We start from the raw sequence: 14413 nt of genomic DNA, 5'->3' as shown, positions 1-14413 counted from the left end.
TATAAGGAGAATAATCCTGGTGAGTAAATTATCAGGAAATTTTAATTTGAGAGTGAACTAATCCTTTAATGATAAGTTAAGGCAGAAAATATGTCCTTTTAAGTGAAGCTCTAATTAGGGCACAACTCTTGATATATGGCATCCCAAGCATGAAAACTCGTGGCGGTTGAGATTATTTTCCTCCTCTTTTTTGTTGATGAAAATACAGAGAAATTTTGTATATATATAGTTTTTTTAAAACCACATATGTGTACAATTAGTGTTTAATGAAGTCAGTGTCATCTTGTCAACATTTTTCGTCATTATCTAAATGAACACCTTCTCTTTCTCGGTCAGCGCCAGATCTCTGTCCACCTGAAGCCCTTCAGAGTCCGACTCGTTGGAGTGGACCGGGCTCTCCTCCGCGTCCATGGCCTCCAGAGACTTATCCTGCAAACAAACAGCGTTCATCTGTGAAATCATCGCGTCTTTATGCACATCAGCGCGTGAATCAGAACACAGAATCATATTACCACATCAAATTTGTCCCAGGCCTGATAATCGTAGGATTTTATGCGCTGCGTCTCCTTTTGCTCCTTCAGGCCGTTAGTCTGGCGCTTCACACTCTTCTTCGTCTTCTTATAATCGTTGTTCCTCACCGGCGGGAGAGTCTTCTGGAATAAAACAGTTTAGCAAACAAACACCTGAATGTAAGGAGCTCAGAATCTCGGAGTTTTACCGGCGGTTCGCTGATGTTTCCGGCGCGAAGCTGCTGGTCTTTCTTCTTGATTTCTTCCTCCCAGTTGTTCAGCTCCTTCATGAAGTTCTGCAGATCTTCTGCGTTCTGTCGCATCTGTGTCTGCAGCTCCACCGCTTTATTTCCCGACATCACTGTGCTCTTCTAGACGGCATCAGACTCCCTGCAGCAAACACGGTTTCAGCAGTTTAAAACAACTACAAACTACTACAATTTAAAAAATCATGCACCGCTCCATAACGTGTAGTGGGGAAAAAAACATCCTAAATATACATTTAACTTAAGTGTTTATTTATTACATTTGATCTATTTGCATCCGTCGATTTTTAAACTACAATACATATATATTTCAAAGTTTTTATCTCCACTTCAGCAGCACTTACGGTTTTATTTTCTGTCTATATTCTGAAGGGTTTCACTGTGAGGGTTGTTCATGTATCATTTACACTGATTTATACAACATTTTATTCCTAAAACGTGATAAAAATGCATATCTTTAAGTTTCTATCTCCATTTCAGCAGCACTTACACTAAAACTTACAGTTTTAGTTTGTTTACATATAATCTTCCTGATTTTATACAACGTTTTATCTGTAAAAACATGGTGAAAATGTATTGGTGTTCTGTCTGTTGACAGTATTTTCTGATAAAAAGAGAAATCCAAAATATGTAGACAAAATCAAACAAGAATTTATATATATATATAAATGCAAATCAGTGCATTTTATAATGAGATATGCCCTTTCAGAAAACTTGTAGTATAAGATGTAATGTCTCAATGTACTGTGATTAATTAACTAGGAATCTATGGTGATATCTATTTTTAAAAAAGTTTTACCATAGTTAGCACCGGGTTACCATAGAAAACTACTGTCATCAAAATAATAATAGTCATTTAATTATTTGTATTTAATATCTATATTACTTTTAAAAAATAATAATAAACACAATGATTACTTATTATGACCATTATCGCTAATTATGATTTTACAGTGGAAACAATGGTAGTAAGCACAGTCCGTTGGCGGAAGCTACGGTTACCATGGTAACTCTTCAAAAGTTAAACTAACAACAGCGCGACCCTGAAAAGGCCCGCTAACTACAGATTAATCAGTGAATCCGCAAAAGAAATACGACTCGAAATGAAATCTCGTCGGTCTGTAATTCTAGAATATTCGCTGTATCTGCGACAGAAACAACATCACGTGATAGCAGGTTTATCACGAGCTGTGTGGAGTTAAATACAGAGCTAAACGACTCGTCTACACACTTGTAATTTACTTGATCTCAAATATTTTAGTAAAAACATGGATTATATTTTAGTAAAAACATGTGCTAGCACACATGTGGGATAATTAACGTAAGATAATAAAGTCATCTTAAACGCATGTTTATAGACACTCGTCGTGTTTAAATTAGCGATTTTAACATCAGTGAAGAGCAGAATCAGAAGTGTGTGTGTCATACCTGTAGCGATGATGAAGAAGAGCTCTGGATCAGTAGTTTGCGTTCAGCGCCATGACAGCACGAACACATCTGCGCGCATGCGTGAACTACGTCACGCACTACGTGCGCACGTAATGGCGCCGAAAAAAGCGAAAAGTCTAGAAATAATTATTTTCTAAACACCATTTTTTTTTTTGGTGTTTATAATGCTCGTCTTTTGTCAAGAATATGAAATATATATATATATATTTGTAAAAAAAACATAGTCTCTTGCTTGTGTCGTTTAGTCGGGGACTTTTATTTTGAAAACAAACCTGCCTTGACGAGATATTATTTTAAGCAAAATTATCTTATTTCTAAAATCAAAACAATATAAAAAATAAGTAGATTCAGTAAAATCGCGACCATTTTAATAACTGAACTACTTTAATCCCTCTGTCACCCTTCGCCTGCTTTCAGTCACGTGACTCACGGACGCCCGCGTGACCTCTGCGTGACCTCTGCGTACACGCGTAGCTCAGAGCTATGGCTCAAAACAGGGCAAAAGGAGATGAGTTTATTAATAAAGAGCCGCTGCAGGAGGCTGGAGAGCAGAAAGCGGCGGCGGAGAGTAAGCAGAAGGAGGAAGACTTCGGCTACAGCTTGTATCCCGAGCGCGGCAGCAGCAAGTTCAAGCAGGGCTCGATCGGAGAGAGTCTCTTCACCTTTAAACACAAGTGTCTCATCATGCTGCAGGTCGCCACGGACACTAGTAAGGGGACAGCAGCAATTTGTTTCCATTATTACAATATTAAAATAAGAGTTTCTAGAGTTTATCTTACAGAAGTATGCAATAATGTTTTTGTAGAGACCTGTACACACACACACACACACACACACACACATGTTTTAGATCATCTCTGCATTACTATGGAAGCTTGTTTTCATCACGAAACACAAGGAAAAGATAAGAGCGATTGCGAATTTTTATCTCACAATTCTGACTTTTTTTAATCTAAAAAAAAAAAGACGTATTTTTTACAATTCCGACTTTTTCTTTTTTTTTCGGAATTCAGGGTTGTTATTCTCTCTCTCTCTCTCTGCCACAACATTTTTAAAAAAGAAAGAAAAAAGTAATTGTGATTTTCTTTAGTTTTATTATTATATATATCTCTCACAATTTTGACTTTTTTTCTTCTGAGTTTACATTTCACACGTTTGTTTTTATTTGTCTCTGCCGCAGAATATGTATACATATGGAATTCTGCGTTCATATCTCACAATTATTATTATTATTATTTATTTTTGATGTGTCTTTCACCAAATAAAAAAAATAAAATAGTAATTGCATTTTTTTTTTTTTTATCTCACAATTCTGACTTTTTCTCAGAATTCGAAGTTTACATCTTGCAATTCTTTTTTTGGCCTCTGCCACTGAATTAAAAATAAAAAAGGTAATTCCAATTATATTATTAGTATGATTATTATTATTTTAATATCACAATGTTATTTTTTTATTTTTTATTTTTTTTTTTTTGGGAATCTCACAATTTTGATTTTGTCTTGCAATTCTGACTTTTTTAATAAGAATTCTGAGTTTACATTTCACACGTTTGTTTTTATTTGTCTCTGCCGCAGAATATGTATACATATGGAATTCTGCGTTCATATCTCACAATTATTATTATTATTATTTATTTTTGATGTGTCTTTCACCAAATAAAAAAAATAAAATAGTAATTGCATTTTTTTTTTTTTATCTCACAATTCTGACTTTTTCTCAGAATTCGAAGTTTACATCTTGCAATTCTTTTTTTGGCCTCTGCCACTGAATTAAAAATAAAAAAGGTAATTCCAATTATATTATTAGTATGATTATTATTATTTTAATATCACAATGTAGACATTTTTTTTCTAAGAATTTTGAGTTTACATCTGGCAATGCTGTGTTTTTTCTACAACAGAAAAAAAAAATAAAGGCATTTGCAACTTTTTATTTCATAATTCTCAGAATTCTAAGAAAAAAGTCACAATTATGAGAAGTTGCAGTTACCTTTATTGTTTGTTTCATGGTCACAGTAAAGTATGCAGTGGCTACAGACAGTTTTAACTCATGAATTGAAGCGGTGTGTGTCTCATTCAGGTCCTTATGCTAAGCTCCTGCTGGGTGCCATGAAGAGCTCCGGCTGGTAAGAGCGACGTTCACATGAACTCTTCCTCCAGCGCTGCGTGTCACTGACGTGCTGTTATTTGATTTCCTCGCAGTGCAGTTTATAAAGACAGACACTTCTCCTGTGAGGACTGCGATGGGACGGTCAGCGGCGGCTTTGATGCTGCCACCTCTCAGGTGAGGCCCAGAAAAACATGATACGATTCACTCATGAATCGCGATTTGTTTAGCATCTCAACCGATTTGAATCGTCACGTATTTGAATCGATTTTCAACCGGCTCGCGGTTAATCGTTACATCCCTAATGATGATGTTCGTCTGAACTGAGTCTGTGTGTGGTTTTTCCCGCTGCAGATCGTCTTATGCCAGAACAACATTCATCAGCAGGCTCATATGAACCGTGTGGTGACCCACGAACTCATCCACGCCTTCGATCACTGCAGGGCCAGAGTCGACTGGTTTAGCAGCTTCAGACACCTGGCCTGTTCAGAGGTGAGCAACACAACACTGCAGTGCATTTCAAAATTACATTTAAAAAATAAATAAATACAATTAAAATAGCACAAAAAATTAAATTAATTATTATAAATTAAATAGCACAAATAATTGATTTTAGAAACAACATCTAAAATATAAAATACTGAAACCAAAATAAATGCTTTTAAATAACCAAAAAAGAATCCAAAATAGAATGTTAAAAAACACATCTAAAAAACAAACTATAATCAACTATAATAGAACATAGAACATTCTAGATTCCACATCTAAAATTAAAAATAATATAATAAATAATATAAATAATAGAATAATATTTTTAGCAAACAAACACCCGAATCTGAAGAAAATTAAAATAAAATTAAAATAATATAATAAATATAAAAAAACCATATAAAATTAAAAAATAGAATCCAAAATAAAATGTTAAAAAACATCTAAAAACATTGTAACTATAATAAAACATTCTAGAATCCACATCTAAAATTAAAAATAATATAATAAAAATTAAAAACCACATCTAAAATTAAAAAGAGCAATTTTAGAAATTGCATCTAAAATTAAAAAATATCATTCAAAATAAAATGCTTCACATCTTAATAAAAAAATATTAATATAAAAATATTAAATATAAAAAAATATATAACCAAAATTCAAATGTTTTAGAAACCACATCTAAAAAAAAGAAAAAATTGTAACCAAAAAAAATGTTTTAGTAACTGCATCTGAAATTAAAGAGGTATAACTAAAATAAAACCTTTTTAAAAACCACATCTAATATTTAAAAATAGTTTAACTAAAATAAAACTATTTAGAGACATTTTAAAAATGTCAACCTGGTGCAAGTAAAATCGTAAACATCGTGTGTGTTTACTACAAAAAAACCACACCAAACTGCAACTTTGGTCCGACATTTTATTTAGGTGTTAAAATAATGTATAGCGTGAGACGTTTCGCAGCACTCTGAAATGTTTGTGCTTGTTTTGTTCCCTTCAGATCCGAGCCGCTAATCTGAGCGGAGACTGTTCGTTCGTTAATGAGATTTCCAGATTTAACTTTGGCCTGAAAGAGCACCATCAGGTTTGTGTATTTGGCTGCGTGTTGTGGATGGTTTCTGGACGTGTGTTCATGTGTGTTTATGTTTTAGGCGTGTGTTCGCGGCCGAGCGCTGCGCTCCATCCTCGCCGTTCGCAAGGTGAGCCGGGAGGAGGCGGAGCTAGTGGTTGACGAGGTGTTTGACAGCTGTTTCCATGACCACGCCCCTTTTGGCCGCATCCCACACAGCAAGAAAGACGCCAAGTTCGCTTACAGGGATTACGAGAACCGAGACCGATACTACGCCAACCTCTGACGCAAGAGAGAAATATAATACACTGTGCTGTTCATTCATGTTCAGGAAGAAGTATAAAACTGCATACTTGCCTTTTTCATCACTAAACGTTTGACAACACCATTCATGTTTTCTTTATCTGAGCATCAGTTTGAAACGGATGAGATTGTTTATTGATGGATTAAAGATCAAATCCGTCTTTGTATATGATTGTACAGGTTTTTATGAGTTATTCTTACGAATATTCAGTGTTCATGGAGCCTCGGGTTTCTGCACAAAACTGAAAACCTTTCCATTTAAATAACAGAGGATTAAATAAATGTTATTTTACACCAGTGTTTTTCCTCAGTTGCGTCGTTGATCCACACGGTGGCGCCGATGCTGTTTGATTATGAACTCAAATTTCCATTGAATTATATAGGAATTAATTCAGCTATTTTTATTTATTTATTTTATATTATGCAAATACATACATTAATAGTGTAAATTTTTTTTTTTCTTTTAAGTTTGCTATTTTTTTAGTGCTGTCAAACGATTAATCGCGATTAATCGCATCCAAAATAAGTTTTTGTTTACATAATATATGTGTGTGTACTGTGTATATTTATTATGTATATATAAATACACACACATACAGTATATATTTAGAAAATATTTACATGTATATATTTATATAATTTATAATATATAGAAATATAAAATTTTTCTTAAATATATACTTGCATGTGTGTGTATTTATATATACATAATAAATATACACAGTACACACACATGTAAACAAAAACTTATTTTGGATGTGATTAATGTTTTGACAGCACTACTATTTTTATATCAATATTGATATTACACACTTTTTAATTCCTTTGTATATTAAATATCTGAATAATTAAGGAATTTATTAAATTATTTTTTAAATTAATTTATTTTATATTATACAAATACATACATTATACAGTTATATGTGTGTGTGTATATATATATATTAATTGTATTCATTTTGTAATTTTTTTGACATTTTTATATCAAAATTGATATTACACATTTTTTAAATTCCTTTATGATTATATATTAAATATTTGAAGAATTAATTAATTTTTTTAATATACCCTTTTTTAAATTTAAAAACAAAATTTGAACATTTTCTTATGTCAGATATTTTTATCAATATATTATTTTAAAAATCCTATATTATATAGTGTTTTAAAGTCAGTTGTGTCGTTGATCCACAAGGTGGCGCTGCTGCTGTTTGTATGCCGTCGAGTCTAATTATTTACCATTTAACATCTGACTGAGGCGTAAATGTAAATTAATCGAGTTCCTATCACCGATCTAGATATAATTCTCTGTTATAGATCAGTGGATCCTATATTTAAAAGGTTCAAATAAAGCGGTTCTTATTACGTTCAGCTTTTTGTGTCTCAAAACAGAAATAAAAAGAAGAGACTGTGGGCAGAACTAACTCACAAACAGTAAAGCCATTGGTTGGCAATGTGATTAATAACAGACACCTGCCAGAGATTAGATTAGCATTAGCATTAGCATAACAAACAAGAAACTGCACGAACACATCAACACACAGAAGTCATCTCTGAATGCGGTAAGTTAAATTTCTTTAAGTTTATGACAACGTTTTGTATTCAAGTAACTTTTGGCAGGTTCTTTTAGTTTTGTTAGTATGTTTTTGCTGCTTGATATTGCGAACTGATGTTTGTGTTTTGTCGCAATCATAAAAACGCGCTGCTTTGTTGCGCAAGTAACTTACACTTACGAAAATTAACTATAAAAAGCCACACAAAAAAACATGGTTATTATTGGTAAACCGTGGTAACCATAAGTTACCAATGGTTGTGCTACATTGAAGTTTAACCAATTAATGTTTTCGAGTAAGTGTAGTGATTTATACAAATGGTTATCAATTCATTAAAAAAAGACACACAAAAAAAAACATGGTTACTCTACACTTTTATTAGAATAAAAACAAAAACATTAAATTTTTTTTTAGACTTTTTTTGTTGTTCTCCTAGTTGTTTATCTATAGCAGCTAATGAGACATCCACAGAAAATGACTTTGGCCTACTTCTGCTAGTAAATTAATGAGGATATATGTAATCATTTTTATGTTCGCACCCCTGTCACCTGAAATTAATTTCAGCATGTCCTCACATTTTCAAAGGTCTTTTATGACAGACGTGAGTACATTTTAAAGTAATTGTCTGTAGATCATAGATGTGTGTGTTATTTGAATTGTGGTGTTTTCACATTAAGCTACAACTCCACAAAAGTGTGGAAATTGACATTTTACAGATCAGTGACCTGTTTTTATTATTATTATTATTAATAGAGACATGATGATTGCACCGCATCATCCTGTACGTCTGTCTGAGACTTGTCTTCTTGCAGGAAGATGTTGTGAGTGAAACATGAGCTGTGTTTGAGTTTCTTCTCTGTCTGGAGGAGATCTCTGCTTCAGCTGCTGGAGGTCAGGAGAAGCAGGGAGCAACCGCTGACCCTCGTTGACCTCTGACCTCTTTCTGGACTCTGTGAAACGCACCGATAGCCTTCGAGCTCTCGGACTCGTCTGATTCTAGCAGCTCGGACCCGTTCTCTGGGGAAATGTGTTGACGGGCCGTTTGTTTAATCAAATGCTTCCATTAGAGAACGATCCGTGCTGTTTGTGTGTATAAAGTGTGTGCACAATAAAAAGATAAATGTGACGTTTGTGTGCTGTTCATGATTTCCAGAGATCATCTGATCGCAGGTCTCCAAACATTTGCTGTTAGTTCTAATCAGTAGTTTAATGTTGTCAAGTAAGGTTTGTGTGCGTCTGACTGTTTGAGATTTCTCTCTGGATGAGCTGTGGCTGATCTGTAGTTTAAAGTTAAAACAGTCCAGTTTATTTGTCCTTAACAGAAGCGCATGTCTTCAAATAAATGACATTTGATCAGTAAAGTTTGTATCTGAACGGCTGTAATGTGATGCAGTTGTGTTGTTAATCGTTGAGCTGTCTGTGATTCCGGCACGGACCAAAGAGTCTGGAGCTGATGTTCATTTCTGTGAGAAACAACTCCTTTATATTCCTCCTCCGTGTGCAGGGGTCAGTCTGTGGAGCCGGACGAGTCCTGGATCAGATCCTGCTGCAGTGTTTAGCAGCTCAGATCTGCTGCTGTGTGGGTGCGCCGGCCAATAATATAAATATTTAAATTAATAAAAGGATTGTCGACTTAGCCTGTGTCTGGAGTATTTTAGAAGTCGAACAAAAAGAGTTTGACTCCTGCTTCATAAGCACTGCTGGATGTTGTCTGGGAAGCCCCAGGGGGAGCGTCTGGATCTTCACTCCCCCTTCATGTCTCTCCTTCTCTCGTCTCTGGAGATGCTCTGATCCGCTTTGCAGCTTGTCACAGATCACGACCGGACGACCGTCACGCAACCGTGTTTCCGAGACCAGACTCCTTCTGTTCAGTGAGGATCACTCAGACCACTGAGCCACTGGCACTTCCACACTTATCACTCTTTTTTTTAATAATTATTTTTTTTTATTTAAAGACTAGTGAAACTAAACTTCTGTCACGCTCAATACAGGTTTCAAACCTGGAATTCTGAGGTCAAGAGCTGATTCTCAGGCCGCTGGACCACAGGCTCTTCCATACTTTCTTTGTTTTATTTTGGATTTTTGTCTTTTTTTTTTTTCATTTAAAGACTAGTGAAACTAAACTCTTTTTCCAGCTCAATGCGGGATTCGAACCTAGAACTCCCAGGTCAAGAGCTGATGCTCAGACCACAGGACCACAGCCTGTTTCCAGGGCCTTCTCTTTTTTTTGTATATATTTCAAAAACTCATTTTAACCACTAGAGCGGGGTTTGAACCCAGACAGCCAGACGTTTAAACCACTGAGCCACTGGTGCTCCAATCTTTGTTTGAGTTTTGTCTGTCTTATGCGTGCAAAAAAAACAACATCATAACAAGAGCGAGGTTTTAACTCAGATGTTCCACATGCAGAAGCGAGACTCAGACCACTGAGCCACTGGTTTTTCTTTGAGCGGCTGTGTTTTTTGTAGGAGTTTGTCACAAACTCAAATTCCCACAATACCTTGCAAACACTGAAAACCGCTCTGCTACTGGCACTAGCATCGGTCAAGCGAGTGGGTGACTTACAAGCACTGTCAATCAGTGCTCCCTGTCTGGAGTTTGGGCCTAGTGACTGTAAAGTCGTCCTCAAGCCTAGACATGTAGGTGCTCTCAACTCCGTTCAGAGCCCAGGTAATTACCCTACTAGTGCTCCCCGCTGCAGATGGTAAGCAGGGTCCCAATGTTCTCTGCCCCGTCAGCAGGGGCCCTATGAAAGAAAGAAAATGAGGTTGGGCCCCCTACTGCACCAAACATACAAGCCAACCTATACTATATAGGTACTGACCTACTACCTTTGCTATTGCTTTTGACCACTAGGTATCAGTATTTAGTCAGAGACCAATCCATAGCCGCGGGAATATATTTTATTTGGGGGTGGGGCTTGATGTTGAAGGGCGGGGCTGCGGTGGGGGATTTTAAACAAAATTCTAATATTAAACAGCCCAAACACTTATAGATGAACATACAAATTAATGAAGACAGTGTTATATAAGAATGTGCTTTTGTGATTTTAGCTCAATAATATTTTTTTCTTTAATATTTGTATTATTTTAAGGGGATTTTACTAAATATTAACCTCTAAATTATGCATCATTTATCTTCTGCAATATCAGGGTGTAACCTCTAGGTGGCTGTATAGCCCTATATATAAATACATGTAACCCTTTGCAGCAGAGTGAGAACTTAAGACATAAAGCATGTTACTTGTATCAGGTTATTCGTTTATATATTTTCAGACATTATTAAAGACTACATTTAGTTAAAGTTGAAATTTAAATGTTGATTTGAAGTGTCGGTTATTATTAAATCTGGACAGAGAAAGCATTTTGTTAGGCTACTCATACTAGCTACAGCGTGATCAGTCACACAAAAGTCATCAGAATAAATATTGGCTCAGTGTGACCAGGGCAATATTTTAAAACATAGAATTGAGTGTTTACATACCATGAACAGAGACGTTCTGTGGTCGAGATGTGTATCCTATTTGAAAAAATCTGCATCGCACTGAGATTCCAGTAGCTTTACTGGCATGATAAAAAGGCTATACCAAGCATTGACAGCGCTTCGAACCATGGTGTTGAGCATTATCAAATTTAGAGGCTACAATTCATAGTTTTCAGTCACGTGACTGGCTCACTTTTAGTGACTAGGCTAGCTGCGTAGGACGGGACGGAACCATGCAGTGAATGGGGGGTAATTTTGCCGGAAATGCAGAAAAAAGCCGTAATTTTGTTTTATTTGTAACTCTTTGATAGATACATTTATAATTTATATTTCATTACTACTAGTACTGTTGCTGTTAAAGGGATAGTTCACCCAGAAATGAAAATGTGATGTTTATCTGCTTACCCCCAGGGCATCCAAGATGTAGGTGACTTTGTTTCTTCAGTAGAACACAAATTATGATTTTTAACTTTAACTGTCCTCACAGTTAAAGACTGCAGTCTATCAGTCGTATAATGCATGGCAATGGTAACAAAATCTATGAGAGTAAAAAAAACATGCACAGACAAATCCAAATTAAACCCTGCGGCTCGTGACGACACATTGATGTCCTAAGACACGAAACGATCGGTTTGTGCCAGAAACCGAACAGTATTTATATCATTTTTTACCTCTAATACACCACTATGTCCAACTGCTTTGAGCGTGCGCACGGCATCCGGTGCGTGAGGTGTGTACGCGCTCTGGCGTAGTTTACGCAAGCGCCGGAAGTGATCTCTCGCGCGTATATGTCACTCATTGTTTACACAGTGCACAGTCATTGTAAGTACGACTGCTAATCAAAATGGTACTTACTTGCGCTTATCTGGATTGTTCAAACCGACTTAAAACTAAAAGATTACGTTCTCTCGCGCTTACTCATTCGGGAGTGGTGACTTTCCATGTATTCCCAACTTCTGAGCCTGCTCGTCTGAAGTTATGGTTGATTGCTCTTCGGCTGGATATCAACACACCCTTTAACGTAAACTACGCCAGAGCGCGTACACACCTCACGCACCGGATGCCGTGCGCGCGCCCAAAGACAGTTGGACATAGTGGTGTATTAGAGGTAAAAAATAATATAAATACTGTTCGGTTTCTTGCACAAACCGATCGTTTCGTGTCTTAGGACATCAATGTGTCGTCACGAGCCGCAGGGTTTAATTTGGATTACATTTTTATTTATGTATAACTGTGTATATATATATACGTTTATTTTAATGTATAATAACTATATTGTATATTATTTACTTATGCATATAAATATTTTTATTTATGTATAATATAAATAAAATTGTGTGTGTGTGTGTGTATATATAGTTTATTATTTCAAATAATAGTTTATTTATACAATAAATAATAGTTTATTGTTTCAAAATGCTATTTAAAAATGTGTTAAAAAATACACTTCTATTGTGAACACAGTTCAAGTTGTTTTTAATCCACGAGGTGGCGCTAAAGGAACATTTTGTTCTCTCATTAAAGCCTCTTTGTTCTTCACTCTCCAGCAAGAGCGTGTCATATTTATCGTCATGTTCATAAACCTGTGACTGTGGTCTCGATGCAGTGTTAGAGTCTTATTCTCACTCACCAGCAGTTTTCACTCCACTCTAGTGAACATCAGGGATCAAAAGTGTGTTTTGTTCCACTGTGTTGTGCGCTTCCAGGCAGAGCGCTGTGATTGGCTGCTGGTGGCGCGGGGGGCGGAGCCTCGGATTGGTCGGGGCGGGTCATCACAGAGCGTCAGCAGGCGTCTGGTGGCGCAGAGCTTGTTTATTTTGGGCAGAAGAAGCTTCTGACTGCCAGACATTCACAGCAAGAACTACACACACACAGAAATCCTGTTGAATTTTTTGGCTGACTTTGGGGAACGTCTCAGCTGAAGATGATGGTGTTTGTCTCCACATGAGTGCTGATTAAGAATCATTTTCTCTGGCCTGTCGCTTGAATGTTTCTACGGTTCCTCTGTCTCCTCAAACCAGCCCCACAAACCACTTCTGATGGAAAATGCAGATGTTTGCGAGATTCCTCCGTGCGCACGTGGAGATGGTTTGTGAACGAGGAGAGGATTTAAAGAGAGACAGACTGAAGAAGACGCCTGATGAGATCTGATGCGGAATGCAAATCAAAACACATTTCCCTCACAAGACTGAAATGACCCACATTTACCAGCATCACTGAGTTAGTTAGTTGTTTCTAGCAGGTTGACATGCCCAGCTAACAGGGAACGTTCTGGCAAGGTTCTCTTAAAGTTACGAACAAACGTTCTTCTAGCAACGTTAATAGAACACTCATTCAAAGTTTTCTGCTCTTTAATTATGTTATCACAAAAACATATTAATGTTTTAGTTGGATGTTTGTCTGACGTTTTTTAAATGTTACTAATTGTTTCAGAGAACATTCATAAATAACATTTCCATAATGTTTGCATGTTCCCTTAATGTTCATAAAACCAAGAAAAAATTAAAACATAAAAAAAAACATTCAGAAACAACATTCTTATAACTTTAATTAAACATTTATTATCTGGGAATTATCTGGCCTTTAATAATGTTCTCAAAATGTTAACACAAAATCATTATTTATTCATGGTTCATGGACCGTTTTTTTTTTTTTCTGGGAAAGTTGTAGTTGGACGTTCATCGAATGTTTTTTAAATGTTGCTACTTGTTTTAGAACGTTCCGAGAACATTCAAATGTAACATTCCCACAATGGTTTCAAAATGGAATGTTCCTTTAACATTCACATAACCAAGAAAAAAATGTTTCTAAAATATTATTTAAAACTGTATGTTCAGAGAGTTGGCTACAGTCAACTGTTTGATTCCTAACATTCTTCAAAATATCTTCTTTTGTGTTCAGTAGAAGAATTGAACTCGTACAGGTTTGGAATGACATGAAGGTGAGAAACTGACTGAATTGTCATTTTTGGGTGAAGGGTCCCTTTAATGCAATTAATCCATTTCTTTCCAGTGTAACTGTATTAGTACGTTTATGTGAAGGCACACTAATGTGAAAGGATGTTTAGTGCTGTTAGAGAGTGAATCGTCCACCTGTGTTCAGAACAGCAGGTTTGGTAATAATCACACGAGTCCGGAAAACCAACATTACCAAGCCATTAGTGTAATAACAGTTATTCAGCCTCTG

At 35.9% G+C, this 14413-nt stretch overlaps 2 protein-coding genes and 1 long non-coding RNA gene across 4 annotated transcripts in view; 2 read left to right on the top strand and 1 right to left on the bottom strand.

The window, feature by feature from the left end:
- Positions 1-2296, bottom strand: part of rpap3 (RNA polymerase II associated protein 3) — a 13852-nt gene extending 11556 nt beyond the window's left edge. Inside the window, exons 1-4 of the mRNA XM_016512067.1 lie at positions 2204-2296; positions 719-899; positions 513-653; positions 319-429 (exon numbers count right to left, since the gene is read on the bottom strand). Coding sequence (XP_016367553.1) covers positions 319-429; positions 513-653; positions 719-868 — 402 coding nt within the window. The 5' untranslated portion in view covers positions 869-899; positions 2204-2296. The remainder of the gene's footprint in view (positions 1-318; positions 430-512; positions 654-718; positions 900-2203) is intronic.
- A 320-nt stretch (positions 2297-2616) lies between these two features.
- Positions 2617-6547, top strand: atp23 (ATP23 metallopeptidase and ATP synthase assembly factor homolog). Of its 2 annotated transcripts, XM_016512107.1 has the most exons (6): positions 2622-2933; positions 4305-4350; positions 4427-4508; positions 4686-4823; positions 5823-5906; positions 5974-6538. In XM_016512107.1, exons 1-6 carry the CDS (start codon positions 2708-2710, stop codon positions 6175-6177), a joined length of 780 nt encoding a protein of 259 aa, XP_016367593.1. In that variant the 5' UTR covers positions 2622-2707; the 3' UTR covers positions 6178-6538. The 2 variants fall into 2 exon arrangements, with proteins under 2 accessions (XP_016367595.1, XP_016367593.1); XM_016512109.1 differs by lacking the exon at positions 5823-5906 and having other exon boundaries at positions 2617-2933; positions 5974-6547.
- An 808-nt stretch (positions 6548-7355) lies between these two features.
- Positions 7356-9221, top strand: LOC107707979 (uncharacterized). Its single transcript, XR_001636309.1, has 3 exons — positions 7356-7753; positions 8330-8345; positions 8557-9221. It is a non-coding gene; the product is annotated as an uncharacterized LOC107707979 (long non-coding RNA).
- Positions 9222-14413: the final 5192 nt, after the last annotated feature.

This window comes from Sinocyclocheilus rhinocerous, unplaced genomic scaffold, assembly GCF_001515625.1.
Source record: "Sinocyclocheilus rhinocerous isolate Xijiao unplaced genomic scaffold, SAMN03320098_v1.1 scaffold475, whole genome shotgun sequence".
NCBI classification, from domain to species: domain Eukaryota; kingdom Metazoa; phylum Chordata; class Actinopteri; order Cypriniformes; family Cyprinidae; genus Sinocyclocheilus; species Sinocyclocheilus rhinocerous.
The sequence above is the reverse complement of the archived record's forward strand: the minus strand, read 5'-3'. Positions and strand labels throughout refer to the sequence as shown.

Bases quoted from the DNA above. Each gene is read 5' to 3' on its own strand.
- atp23 (XM_016512107.1), top strand. From the start codon at position 2,708: ATGGCTCAAAACAGGGCAAAAGGAGATGAGTTTATTAATAAAGAGCCG. The intron at 4,351-4,426 runs GTAAGAGCGACG...ATTTCCTCGCAG, and splicing joins GCCATGAAGAGCTCCGGCTG to TGCAGTTTATAAAGACAGAC. The intron at 5,907-5,973 runs GTTTGTGTATTT...TTTATGTTTTAG, and splicing joins GCCTGAAAGAGCACCATCAG to GCGTGTGTTCGCGGCCGAGC.